Raw genomic sequence first — 13,868 nt, forward strand, 5'->3', positions numbered from 1 at the left:
ATGAATAAGACAAGCTCTGAAGGAAAGGATTTTAATTCAAGTGATGCTGATTGCTTGGGGACTTCATAAGTCAGTCTCAAATGTGTGGGCATGGCCTTGCTCCTCAGTGAAGTTGTGGACCACAGAAGGATTCTTAGCACACATTCTTCAGTCTGGGTGTTTCTGTCAGGCTGCTACAAAATGCTGAAGTAACGGAGCCTAATGTAACCTAAGATCATAGGTGTAGGACTGGAAGGGACCTTGAACTCCCCAGACCCTGGCCTGTGTGCTGAGTCAGGGCCGTGTATACTTAGCCCATCCCTGACAAGTGTTGGTCCAACATGTTCTTAAAAACCTGCAATTATGAGGATTCCATAACCTCCCTTGGAAGCTTATTCCAGAGTTTAACTAACCTGGGTTTACAATAGGCTTTTGATACAGTCTTCTGTTTCCAAAACACACATGGTAATTAACATAAGGTTAAATTTAAGGTTAATTTTAGGTTAACATAAGGTAAACGTAAATTTATCCATTTAACAGTTTATCATAAATTTTAGAGAGAGAGAGACATTTCACCCAAGGTCCATTTAAATGTTAACATTCCCTTTTGTCCCCTTACGCCCAAGAGCTCAAAGAGAGCAATTGTCTTTCCACATGGATAGCCTCTATAAGATAAACATATATACTAGTATTACCTCAATTTTCTAACAATGTAGGTTTACCCTTCAAAGTTCTGTCTTAATGAGAATTGAATTCCCATAATTGGCATAAAATTTTGTTGCAGCTATATTATGGTAGTATCAACAATGGCTTTTACGGTGTTATTCTAATCATAGAACGTCTCACTTGGGCTCTCTGTTCAGCTTCTGGCCTGTGTAAAGCATGGGAGATCTATGGAAGGAAGGCGTTACAGAAGAGGTGGGTATTCTTTATTAGACTGACTTATTTTGCTGCCTGTTTTATACATTTCTCACCATCATGCTGTCTGAGCATCTTGCAAGCAATCAGATACTACATTATGGTTCCTTTTCTCCATCCAGAGGAGTGTTCGATGTTTTTGGTGTCTTAATTCACTGGTAGTTGTCACCAATAGTGAGAACTTATAAAACCAGAGCCAACTTCTGTCTGATTTGCAACTCTGCAACCCTTCCAACCTTATGTACAAGCTTTTAAATGGTTACTGAAGCCATTGGAATCAGAGGTGTAGCCGTGTTAGTCAGTATCTGCAAAAACATTGAGAAGTCCTGTGGCACCTTATGGACTAACAGATTTTTGGAGCATAAGCTTTCAGGGGCAAAGACCTATTTTGTTGGATGCATGTAGTGAAGCCATTAGGGCTCTGAGTTTAGGTGGAGGGCACTCTTTGGCCCAGACTGATTTTCACATAGCCAAAAATGGGATTTTTCTGGTTGGGATAGGGTTTCTTTTCAAGTAGGGTCTGAGTTAAAAGCCCAAAGCAGGACAGTCAGACCCAGGGTGAGTGAAGTGTTAACTGAATGTGTGAGCCAGAGAGTGAGCTGGTACCACTTGCCACAAGCTGCTTTCAGCTTCTTGATCGCTAAGGTAAGTATTTGGTGACATTATGCATCTGTCAATATTTGCACTTGGAAGGCATCATGATTCATATCCTGGTTCCCATTAAATATGGAGATGTTGACCTGTGTTTACCCTATGGTATTGGCCATCTGATCCTGTAAATTTAACTTCTTCGAGTCTTACTGAGAAGCTGGTTGGTTACCATATATTAATGCAATGTGCAATACATGTAAAATGTTTATATAACTTATCTTCCTCCAATGAAATCTGGTGAGGTAGACAGAGCCTGAGATAGGCTAGAGTGGAAATTGAATTTGTATTAATCAGTGCAAGGCAGGAGCTGAGAGCAGCACACTGTGTGGGAATGACCTGTTTAGCAACATGTTCGTGACTGAATTCTGGCTCTGTGGGCGTGTCTTTAACAATGCTTCTTTCTAACCAGTCTCATAGGTATTCCTAAAGCATTTCTCTTGTAGGCTCTGTGCATAGAGCATTGATGGAGAGAACCCGTGGGAATAGTAAGTGCTTTTTAATATCAAACCCCCAATTGTTCTAATTCCAGAAGGGGGAGTTAACTCATTGTGTGCAGTCACTCCCCTGCTTTTCCTGCACTGAGGCTGATTGAGGAGAAGGAAGACGCTCTCTTTAAGGGAACATCTACCCATTGAGGACTGGGCTGAGACCACTAGCTCAGCAGCTTAACAATTTTTACCTGTGTTGCAAGAGCACCCACAGTCACAGTCCAGAGACCTATGGGGCTATGGAAACACAGAACAAAAAAGTGATTGGCGCCTTTGGCTTATGAGCTAGTCCAAGGGGCAACAGGTAGAGACTGACAGATGAGGGGGCACAGGTTGGCAGAGGGACAGTGCTGGTCACAGCACATCACTATCAGGCACTGCATGGATCAATTAACTCCCACTGGATTCCCCATGCCCCCCATCAGGTATTTTAGGAGAGCTGTAGGTGCTGGATTGTGCATCCCCTGTTTGTTTCCTGGTGAGAGGCCAACCCTGCTTTCCAGGTAATGTGAAAATACTGCAAAATCTTCTTCCTCAAGCTCTTGTGGCCCCTACCAGGACTCCTTTTCTGCAGAAGAAGGCAATTTGGGCCTGTGGGCATAATTCTGCTCCCGTTAAAGACGCTCAAGGTGACACTAGTTGATTTTACCAAGAGCAGGTTGGACTTGCAAAAGCTTCTCTCTGTTCTATGAGAGTAAAGTTCTGACTGTGCTTTAATGGTTTCAGTGTCAGTTGTCTTAAGGGCACATTTCATCCTCCGCTGCATTATGATATCACAGATGACTGCATCAGAACTTGCCACTCTGGCAGCAAGAGGAGGTAAGGTTCTGATTGCACTGAGCAGGGCAGAAGGCTGGGCTCGTGGTTGAGATAGTGCCCTGGGACTCAGGAGCTGAGTTTAATTCTAGCTCTGCCAGATGCCCTGTTTGAGCCTGGACAAGCCACTTAACTGTGTCTCCATCCCTACCTGTAACATGAGGACAATAATGCTGCCCTGCCTCTCGGAGGTGGTGTGAGGTGCTGATGCTTACACAGCCTCCTAATCAATGTACTGCGTGGAGCTGGTCTAAACCTTTCATGTCTGCCTCGCTGCCTGAGGTGCTGGTCTCAGTTCTTGCCAATGGAAGTTGCCTCAGTATGAAGAGGGGAATTGAGCCCTCCGCTGACCTTGTCCCAGATTCCTGCTTCCAAGAGTTTGCTGCTGCTGCTTTATTCTTTGGCACCTGGGAAGGTCATCTGTCTAGTAACTCCCACACCTGCGAGTGAGGGTCTTTCTCAGTGCTTCTGTGCTGGCTGCTTGTAGCTCACCGGTCACTCAGCTCAGCACAAACAATGAGAAGTCATGTGGCACCTTATAGACTAACATATTTTTGGAGCATAAGCTTTTGTTGGTGAAGACCCACTTCATCAGGTGTGAATAAGTGAGTCTTTGCCTACAAAAGCTTATGCTCCAAAAAAAAAAAAAAGTTAGCCTATAAGGTGCCACAGGACTTCTCGTTGTTTTTGCAGATACAGACTGTCACGGCTACCCCTCTGCTACACATCTCAGCAAAGACCTAAGGAGAAATTGACTTGGAATGGCACCAGCTTTTTTGTCACATCCTCTCCCAAAATTGAATTGAAAACAGCAAGAAGTCCTGTGGCACCTTACAGACTAACATGTTTTGGAGCATACGCTTTCGAAGGCAAAGACCTGCTTGTCATTAATGAAGTGTCTTCCTTACATCACCTTTTCTTACTATGATTATTATAATTATTTCATGTAATGTGGTGACACTGAGAGGCTGAGCCCCACTGTGCTACATGCTGCACAGAGATGCAAAAAGCTGAGCTTACAGGCACACACCCCTGCATGCTAGAGACACACAGTGCTTCTAGCCGTTTGAAATCTCGAACAGGGTGAAGACACACACAGCTAGACCAGTTCTGTGGTCCCTTCTGGCCTTTGTGTCTCTACATATTTATTTTCAAAGCTGTATTAAAATGTGACTATGCTAATTTGTGCAGGGACATGCAAATCCACACCCCCATCTCAAACAAAGGCAGGGCCTGCTAGAGTCAGTAAGCAGGAAAGTTATTATAAACCACCTGCCTTCACTGCTTTATCTCTGTTTCTTGGTCTTACGCATACTCACTGGCGGGTGTTTCCCAAGACAGGAAACAGCCATAAACTGATGTCTAAAAGCAACCAAGTGGAGATGACGTGAAGCCATTTCACTGTCTCTTGAAATTCCCAGGGAGGCAGAGGGAGAGTGGCACTTTGGACACTAAGCTAGAAGGGCCCGTAATGCTCTTGCCAGCACTTGGAACCCCGCGGGATTACTTCAGTGCCAACTGCTGTCAGCCTGGAGCTAATCTCTGACATCGGCGCGCTGGCTAGGAGGGCTGTCCAGCTGCAATACTCCCCAGTATCAGGTACAATAGAAGAACTTAATGAAAGTACAGAGGCCGTTTTTTTTGTAAAGCTGACTGCTTCTCCCTAAGGCTGGTAGGAATCTTTCCTTGGGGGGGAGCCATGGATGCTGCAACAGAGAGGCTAAGAGAATGTGCGTGGTGTGAGGGACGTGGGAATGCTGATTTGACTGTCTCACTGGTTTGCTGTGTTTCCAGCCCCTCCACTTCTCCCTCAGGCTGCTCCACTCTAACATGAGGCTAATTCTGTACCTCACAGCTGTTGGATGGGTGGGGGGTGAGCTCTAAGGTGGGCAGGGATGTTACCGTGAGCCTGTTCTGAGATAACTTCCATAGAATCCTAGGGCTGGAAGGGACCTCAGGAGGTCATCTAGTCCAGCTCACTGCCTAAAGCAGGATCAACCCCAATTAAATCATCCCTGCCAGGACTTCGTAAAGCTGCGACTTAAAAACTTCTAGGGATGGAGATTCCACCACCTGTCTCAGTAACTCATTCCACTGCTTCACCACCCTCCTGGGGAAATAGTTTTTCCTACTATCTAACCTACACCTCTCCCTCTGTAACTTCAGACCATTGCCCCATATTCTGCCTCCTGTCACAACTGAGAACAGCCTCTCTCCATCCTCTTTAGAGCCCCCCTTCAGGAAGTTGAAGGCTGCCATCAAAGCACCCCTAACTCTTCTCTTCTGCAAACTAAGTAAGTCTAAATCTCTCAGCCTCTCCTCACAGGTCATGTGCTCCAGCCCCTTAATCATTTTCCTTGCCCTCCACTGAACCCACTCCAATACATCCACATCCTTTCTATGCTTGGGGGGCCCAGAACTGGACACAGTACTCCACATGTGACCATACCAGTTCAGAGTAGAGGGGAATAATAATAATTTCTCTAGGTCTGTTGGAAATCCTTCGTCTAATGCACCCCAATATGCCATTAGCCTTCTTGGCTACAAGGGGACTCTGTTGACTCTTATCCAGCCTCTCATCCACTATAATCTCCAGGTCCTTTTCTGCTGCACTGCTACTTAGTCAGTTGGCACCCAGCATGTAGCAATGCTAGGGGTTCTTTACAGCATAGAGAACTGCACTAGGAATGTGTCTTTCCACTGCCGCTTGTTTAATCAGCTTACACAAGACACACAGGTTTGTGTTGGCTCCATGCACAGTCAGCATGACTAAGGACCAGCTGAAAGCAGAGCTGAATGCAGCAGGAACATCCAAAGGAATACTTTGCCCCAGACCTGTGCAAAGTTGCCTGAAAGTCTTCCTGTGTTTTCCCGTGATCCATCTTTACTCGCTTACCAACTTCCCCTCGTTCCCAGTCCAAATAGAGCAGTACTTATTGCACTATATTCTGCACTGACAGCCCTCTTTGCCTTCCGGGAGCTGTGAGGGCTGTAAGCCAGGGCTGAATTTGGCCTGGACTTTGGAGATTTAGAGACTTAGACTAGGATGTTCAAAGGTGCCTAGAGGAATCGGGCACTACTTGGAAACTGGTATGTACTTTCTTTAGGAGGCTCTGTAAAGCTAAGGCTTGAATCAGCAGTTCTTGTTTTTTGTTTTGTTGGTGTTTGTTTTTTGGTCCAGCTTCCGCTTGGGTTTGGAACTTGTCCCTATTTGCTGACCAGTCCACTCGCCCCAAGACCCTTCCACTGGGTTCTTTTCATTACAAGGAACCTTCCTGGCAGAAGCATTACCATTGTGTGTCTGATCTCAGCCTTCATCTGCTGCACATCCAAGCATCTGGAACAACTTATAACCCTTGGCAGGTGAAAGCAGACATCCTTTCCAGGGCTATTCTGCTGTTTCCCTTCTGCACTGACAGGTACTTTTCAAATTTCTTAGAAGGACAGTCGCCAGTGCACTGATCGCTGGCACCACAGGAAGCTGAGACATGGCTGCAATCAGCTTGTATCTGGGGTAATGCAGGTATTCCTTGGGTTTGCAATCCAGAGAGTAAAGAGGGGGGTTCTGTGAACCTCAGACTGCACCTCACCTTCAGCTCAGGTACAGGCAGAGAGCCATTAGCTTATTCTGGCTATTTTAGTTTTGTGTTTCATAAATTCAGCCTGGTATGGTCTCTTGCTCCACTTTTTACGAACCCAACAAGAAATTTTTGTTGCTTCCTACCCCATTCTTTGCTAAGCGTGATTTGAGGCAAAAAAGACATTACAGTGGCAATGTAAACTATAGAGAGTATCTGGCTTAGAGGGCTTGGCCAACTTAAATCCAGTAATTTTTGATTTCCTTCTGTTTCTTTTTCATAGATTTGACTATGCCCACATGACTGAGTTAACCACTGTCCAATTAGCATGGTCTTAAATATGACTTTACTACGTCGTGTTTAACATTGGGTTCATTAGCAAGCCTGCTGAGGCAGGACTTTCCTCCAGCACAGGTGAGACCAAGATTTTCAGAGGGGTAATGAGCACTAGGGGTTCACTCAATGTGGTGTGCCTTAGAGGGACTTGATTTCCCGAAAGGGCTGGGCACCCACCTTCTGAAAACCAGATCTCAAGTTAGACACTTGTAAATCACTAGTCACTGTCTCAGCTGAGACGCCTGTCAGAGGCTGCCTGCGTTCCACGTTCATAATGGGCCCCAACAGGGAAGTAACAGTTCTTCACATGACACAGAAATAGTACCCTACTGCATGAATGAGGGACCACTTGCTTTCAAGGAGCTGGGTAGATCAAGGGAACCTTTGGACATACTTAGCAAGTTTCTTCCTCTGGACGGCAAGCAAGGAAGCAGTTGCAGAAGCAGTATTACTTGCATGATGTGCATTGTTGCATCATTTTTTTTTGTTTACTACATTTTATCTTGCTGTTATTGACAGGCCCGTAATGGTGCATTCATACACGGCATGCCTTCGGTGGCTGCTTGGGCAACTCGGTAGTGTCTGACAGTGCTGTGCAGGGAGGAAGGTTTGGCTAATTTCCCTATGTGAGGCAGTGCATTGTGAGAGGGGGTTATGAGAAGCAGCTGAGCTGCCTTATCCATAATGGTTTGAGAGGAGAGGGTCACACATTTGGCTGGAAATGGTTGAAGATTGTGACCGTTCAGCAGACTGACAGTGCTAGACGTGTACCCAGAAGGCCCAAGAAGGAAAATAACAGAACACCAGTGGCCACCTTCACCTACGACCCTCAGTTAAAACCTCTCCAGTGCATCATCACTGATCTACAAGCCATCCTGGACAGCGATCCGTCACTCTCACAGACCTGGGGGGGCAGGTCAGTCCTCGCCTACAGACAGCCTGCCAACCTGAAACAAATTCTCATCAGCAACTATAACCCACACAACAATAACTCTAACTCAGGAACCAATCCCTTCAACAAACCTTGGTGCCATCTCTGCCCACATATTGACACCATCACAGGACCGAACCATATCAACCACATCAGGGACTCATTCACCTGCACATCTCCTAATGTAGTGTATTCCATCACATGCCAGCAATACCCCTCTGCCATATACACTGGCCAAACTGGACAGTCCTTGTCAAAGAGTAAATGGACACAAATCAGGTATCAGGAATGGTAACCAATCTGATTCGTTTCTGTGATGCCGTAGCTGGCTCTGTGGACATGGGGAAGTCCACGGATGTGATAGACCTTGACTTTAGTAAAGCTTTTGATACAGTCTCCCACAACATGCTTGCCCATAAGTTAAGGAAGTATGGATTGGATACATGGACTATAAGATGGATAGAAAACTGGCTAGACAGTCAGGCCCAACAGGTAGTGATCAATGGCTCAATATCTGGTTAGCTGTCAGTTTCAAGTGGAGTGCCCCAAGGATCGGTTTTTGAGCCAGTATTGTTCAACATCCTTATTAATGACCTGGCGATGGGATAGATTGCACCCTCAGCAAACTTGCAGATGACACTAAGGTAGGGGGTCAGGTAGGTATATGGGAGGGTAGGGTTAGGGTTCAGAGTGACCTAGACAAATTGGAGGATTGGGCCAAAAGAAATCTGATAAGGATCAACAAGGATAAGTGCAGAGTCTTGTGCTTGGGATGGAAGAATCCCAAACGTCGTTACAGATTGGAGACCAACTGGCTACGTAGCAGTGCAGCAGAAAAGGACCTGGGGATTACAGTGAATGAGAGGCTGAATGTGAGTCAACAGAGTCCCCTTGTAGCCCAGAAGGCTAATGGCATATTGGGGTGCATTAGAAGGAGCATTTCCAGCAGATCTAGACAAGTTGTTATTTGCCTCTATTTGGCACTGGTGAGACCACATGTGAAATATTGCATCCAGTTCAGGGCCCCCCAGTACAGAACGGATGTGGATGCACTGGAGCAGGTTCAGTGGAGTGCAACAAAAATGAGGGGTCAGGAGCACTTGACCCATGAGGAAAGCCTGAGAGATTTGGGTTTATTTAGAAGAAAAGAGTTAGGGGCGATTTGATGGCAGCCTTCAGCTTCCTGAAGGGGTCTCTAAAGAAGATGCAGAGAGATAGTTCTCAGTGGCAACGGATGGCAGAACAAGGAGCAATGGTCTGAAGTTACAGAATGGGATGTGTAGGTTGGATATTAGGAAAAACTATTGCACCTGAAGGATGGTGAAGCACTGGAATGCATTACCTAGAGAGTTGTGGACTCTTCATTTTTTTTTTTTAAAGTTCCGGATTGATGTAGTCCTGGCTGGGATGATTTAGTAGGGTTAATACTGCTTTAGGCAGGGGGCTGGACTAGATGACCTCCTGAGGTGTCTTCCAGCCTTGGAATTCTATGATTCTATGAACATGCAAAAACCTGTAGGAGAACACTTCAATCTCCCTGGATACTCCAGTAGCAGATTTAAAAGCAGCCATTCTGCAACAAAACCACTTCAAAAACAGACTCCAAAGAGAAACTGCAGAGCTACAGTTCATTTGCAAATTTGATGCCATCAATCAAGGATTGAACAGAGACTGGAAGTGGCTGGCCAAATACAAAAGCAGTTTCTCCTCTCTTGGTGTTCACACCTCCATATCAGCTGTTGGATGTGGGCTTCATCCTCCCTGACTGACCTGACCTCATGAACTCTGGCCTTCCTCTTGATTGGGACTCCCTCCTTTTCATGAGCCTGTATAATTAGACCTCCCGCTGGACTCTCCACTACATTGTATCTGAAGAAGTGGGTCTTTGCCCAGAAAAGCTTATGCTCCAAAATATCTGTTAGTCTGTAAGGTGCCACAGGACTGCTTGTTGTGTTAACAATTCAGCTGGTCCTCCACTAGAGACCTCTCCAGAGGCATTTGAGCCGAATGGCAGAGCCAATGATTGTAGAACACCTGAGACAGCTGCTATCTGGCGCCATGAAGCATTGCAAACTTGAGGCATTTGAACCAACTGTTTATAGCATCTAGTTGCCAACTGTGCCAGTGGTTACAAGGAGATTAAAGTCCTGGTATAGAAGTGAGGCTCCTGAGACACAGCTGATGCTGCTTCTGGCCTGTTGGGGTCGTGCCCAGCATGCAATGCCCACTTCCTGCCGGAGAGGCCCAGATCGCCCCCCTCTAAGTGCTTTCTGCATTTAGGACTCTTGGCGCTTACAGCACAGTTCATTTAATGTGTGCTGGAAACAAGCCCCTTTTGTATTATCTCCATGCACACTTTTTTGTGAAGTTGAAAGGACAAGAAAGGCAGATCGATCGATCGATCGATCTATATATAGAGCTATCTTCTCCTGCCACAAGGGGGTCTGAAAGCAGAGCTCCATGTGTTGTAGCCTTGGCATTGACCAACAGGGTGGTGGAAGAGCTTGGATCATGCCATTGCTCTGTGCCTCAGTTCCCCTTGTATAAAATGGAGATAATACTTAGTTTCGGGGTGTAATCTTATTTTCTTAAATAACAAAGTTATACCCTCTGAAGTATAAATTGTCAGGTGCTTTAAAATCCTTCATAACAAATCATGCGTTCTGTAATAAATGATTTAACACTTTGCAACAGAAACATTTAAGGTCAAATCTAGGTCCCCTAATTTATTGAACAGGTCTGCAAATGACTTGTGAGCCAAGCCGTACTAGGACTACCACTGTCACATGCCAGGGAACGTGTGATAGAATGACCCGCTGACATATAGAAGGGTGCACTAAATTGTCCCTAAAGCTACTCCATCTGTCTTCATGCTTCACTGCAGAGCTGCCTCCTAAGACCTTTCCCAGCCTCTTCCAACTGGCGTCTTGATAGACAATTGAAGAAAACAGCACACACATCCTTGTCACACATGCCTGCATTCACTTAAATCACTTGGATACAAAGGAGAAAATTCCTTTGGCCAGTGTCTCAACCCATGCTCTTGCTGCCAGTAATGCTGCTCTCTTAGATTTCCCATGATAGCTTTAATTAAAGCTCCAAAGTGTATTTGAAACAAAATGCACCAGGTAAATCTGACATACAGTGAATAACAACTGTAAGTTTGCTACCTTGTCAGTGTACTGAGGGGAATGAAGCTGCTGTCCCCTGGAGTACACTTGTACCTCAACCACCAGGGCCAGAAAGTGACATAGCCCATGTCGGGATCTCTCCTGCTGCGTTGGGGCCCCACACATTGTGAGGCTTGACTGGCTGCCTCTTCCAGGAGGGAGCTTTGGCCCATCCACCCTGTGCTGGAGACTCACATCTTGCTGATTTGCTCCTAAACAGCAGGAGGTGCCTGAAGGGTCAAGATGCAGCGGAAGAAGATCAGAGCAGATGACCATGTCAATCTGATGGGTGAAGACCACAATGCCAAAGGCCCTTATTACGGGAGTCTGAGCCAGGGGCCTACTGAAATCTTGGAGGTAGGCAGCTGAAATCTGCAGTGGATGGTACTTAGAGCTGTGAGGGGGAAGGGCCAATCCAACTACACCCATTGTCTTCTGTCGCTAGGGGGATGACTGGGGCAGTCTGGGGAGCGCAGCCCCAGTCCCTGTTAAAGGAAGGGGAGAGCAACGCTGGGCAGCCTGGCTCCAAAGGCAAGTTGGAGAGGGCGTTCAGGAAGCCCAGCTGCTCCGAACAGTGGATATGCTTGCGCAGAGAGCCACCCTCTCCAAACTGGCTAGTGGCTGTGGGCTTGTCTCCTGGCAGGCACTGCATGCACTGAGACTGACTTGTAAACTGCAGCTCCCACTGTACGCTCATGACTTATCACTGCGGCAGTGGCATATGACCACTTTAGAAGGGCAGCCTGTAGTCTGTTGCCCTTTTCTCAGATGAGAGCTTAGAAACCTCTTCTGTGCTCTCACTGGCGGTGTGTGGACAGCAAGGGCCCAGAAGTGCCCTTTCTAAGAGACGGGGGTTTCCTAAAGTAAAACACTCTTGTCTTTCCCTCATGGCCCAGCTTGCTCTATATGGTAAACCCTCAATTTACGCGGAGGTTGCATCCTGGGCAACCTCCGCGTAAATCAAATTTTAATCAGATTTTAGAGATCGCTGGCATTCTCTGCTTCAGCCAGCGGCTCTGGCTTTGCCTGTGGGCGGGTCGGGTACGAGTGGGGTGGGGCACCTCCTGCTCCAGCCACTGGCCATGTGGAGCAACCATGGTGCTCCCGCCTGCCGCAGCTGCGGTACGGCTTGGCCCCGAGGCTGCTTGTTTGGCAGCAGCTCCAGCTGCAGTGTGGCTTGACCCAGGTAGCTCCAGCTGTGCCTGTCCCTCTCCGCCCTTGGCATTGCAGTGCTGGGCAGCTGCAAGGCAGGAGCTATCTCCTAAGGAGCCCCTGAACCAGCCGGCAGTGCTGGGGTAAGCAGCGAGGCGGGATACAAAAAAGTAGGGTCCCCCCTGCACTCCACTCGCATTAATACAAAAGTGCATAAGTCGAGTCTGCACAAAGCGAGGGTCTACTGTTCCTGTTTTCGATGTAGTCCCAGCAGTACCTGCGTATCCCAGGTACCACCAACTGCACTGCAGCCCTGGAGTCAGCCCTGCACCTGCATAATTACATATCAAAAGGTATGTCGGTGCCGCATGAAGGTTACCCTTTCACATCACTCTGACATCAGGAAATGTTGAGTGGTTCTAAATTATAAACGAGAACCAGATGGGAGGACTCTCCTGACTTCTGAATCCTCTGCTTCACAATCTAACATTCATAATACTAACCCACTCACTCCCTCTCTCACGTGCCATTGGAACTACAAAATGTAAGAACACAAGAGCAGCCACACTGGGTCAGACCAATGGTCATCTAGCCCAGCATCCTGTCTTTGGGGAATGGCCAGTGCCATGACCAGAACAGGAGATTATGTGCTATCTTTTTTGGGGTGAGGTTCCTCAGTCTCAAGGCACCGTGACTTGAAAGGATGCACAGTGACTGGTCCCTTGAGAGGAAAACTCCAGAACTCGGATTCTCCTTGGTGCAGGGCACTGCAGTGCAGAAGAGCACAAGACTGCCCTCACAAGGTAGCACACGGCTGGGGGTCGTACACTTCCACAACCCTGGTGGGGACTGCATGACGCCGGCAGCACCCTCCCTTCCTCATGCTATTTCCTGTCAGTGTGCAGCAGGTGTGAGCCCAAGCCTCTGCTGAGTAAATGCTTTTCTTCTAGCTGAGCAAGCCAGACCAGGCAGCCCCTGTCACATACAGCACTGCAAATGTCTTCAGTGATGGGCGCACCAGGATAGGTGAGGACATGGTGCAGGGGAACTGCTGGGCTCAGGGAAGCTGGGGTCGAGGTTGACATCCTTTCTGTTCATTTATTTTAGAGAAGGGCAGCTGTACAGGAAGGGGTGAAGTCCCCAGCTCTGCTCTCCATATCATGCACACTTATGGGCTGGGATGTGTCTGCCAGTCCCTGTGGCCAGGGCAGAACTGAATGGGTTCTGCTGGCGACAGTAGTTCTGTTTACCCCATCCGGAGTCTGCTAGGGCCCATCTGTCTAACTGAAGGTCCCAGTTTGTCTTGGGACCACTGGTCCTCATGGCTGCAGTAAGGCAGCATGTCTGAAGTCACACAAAGTCTACCTGTCCCATAAAGGGCAGTGCTCCTACTTTTATGATCCCAGCCTGCTCTTCCCTGCTCTTAATCTTTACTGCCCCAAGATTTGGCCTGGTGACAAATGGATGAGTGGGTGGAAGTGAACGGAGAAGTAGATTAAGAATAAATGTGCATGAGCTGGGTGGTTCCCAAGAGCTTTGCTCCCAGGTGGCGTTTAGTGTCCATCTGACTGTGATGTGGACACAAGATGTCTCTTGTCCCAGACTTTGTCCTGGTATGGGAAGCAGACCCCCAGGAGCAGGAGGGGCAGAATGGAAAAGCCAGAGCTGAGAGTGAGGTGCCCCGGTCGAGAAGAGTTGATTTCCACAGGACTTGGCGGAAGAAGTTTCTAAACAAGCTCCAGGCTGCTGGGATCTGTATAGAAAAGGTAGCTGGGTCCTTCCTGGTGACCGTGCAGACTTCTGCCTGGCTCTGCAGGGCTGCCCTGTCCTGAGAAGTAGAGTTGTTTTG

At 47.5% G+C, this 13,868-nt stretch overlaps 1 protein-coding gene across 3 annotated transcripts in view; it reads left to right on the top strand.

Annotated features, from left to right (window-relative positions):
• Positions 1-807: 807 nt before the first annotated feature.
• The window catches only part of ANO7 (anoctamin 7), a 31,828-nt gene continuing 18,767 nt past the window's right edge, over positions 808-13,868 (top strand). For 2 of the 3 annotated variants that reach the window (XM_075004135.1, XM_075004137.1), the window contains exons 1-6: positions 882-897; positions 4,274-4,451; positions 6,034-6,215; positions 11,088-11,224; positions 12,970-13,045; positions 13,622-13,785. In XM_075004135.1, coding sequence (XP_074860236.1) covers positions 11,111-11,224; positions 12,970-13,045; positions 13,622-13,785 — 354 coding nt within the window. In that variant the 5' untranslated portion in view covers positions 882-897; positions 4,274-4,451; positions 6,034-6,215; positions 11,088-11,110. Of the gene's footprint in view, positions 898-4,273; positions 4,452-6,033; positions 6,216-11,087; positions 11,225-12,969; positions 13,046-13,621; positions 13,786-13,868 lie in introns of all 3 variants that reach the window. The other variant, XM_075004136.1, reaches the window with a different exon arrangement.

The sequence above is a fragment of the Carettochelys insculpta genome, chromosome 10 (assembly GCF_033958435.1).
Source record: "Carettochelys insculpta isolate YL-2023 chromosome 10, ASM3395843v1, whole genome shotgun sequence".
Classification (NCBI taxonomy): Eukaryota; Metazoa; Chordata; order Testudines; family Carettochelyidae; genus Carettochelys; species Carettochelys insculpta.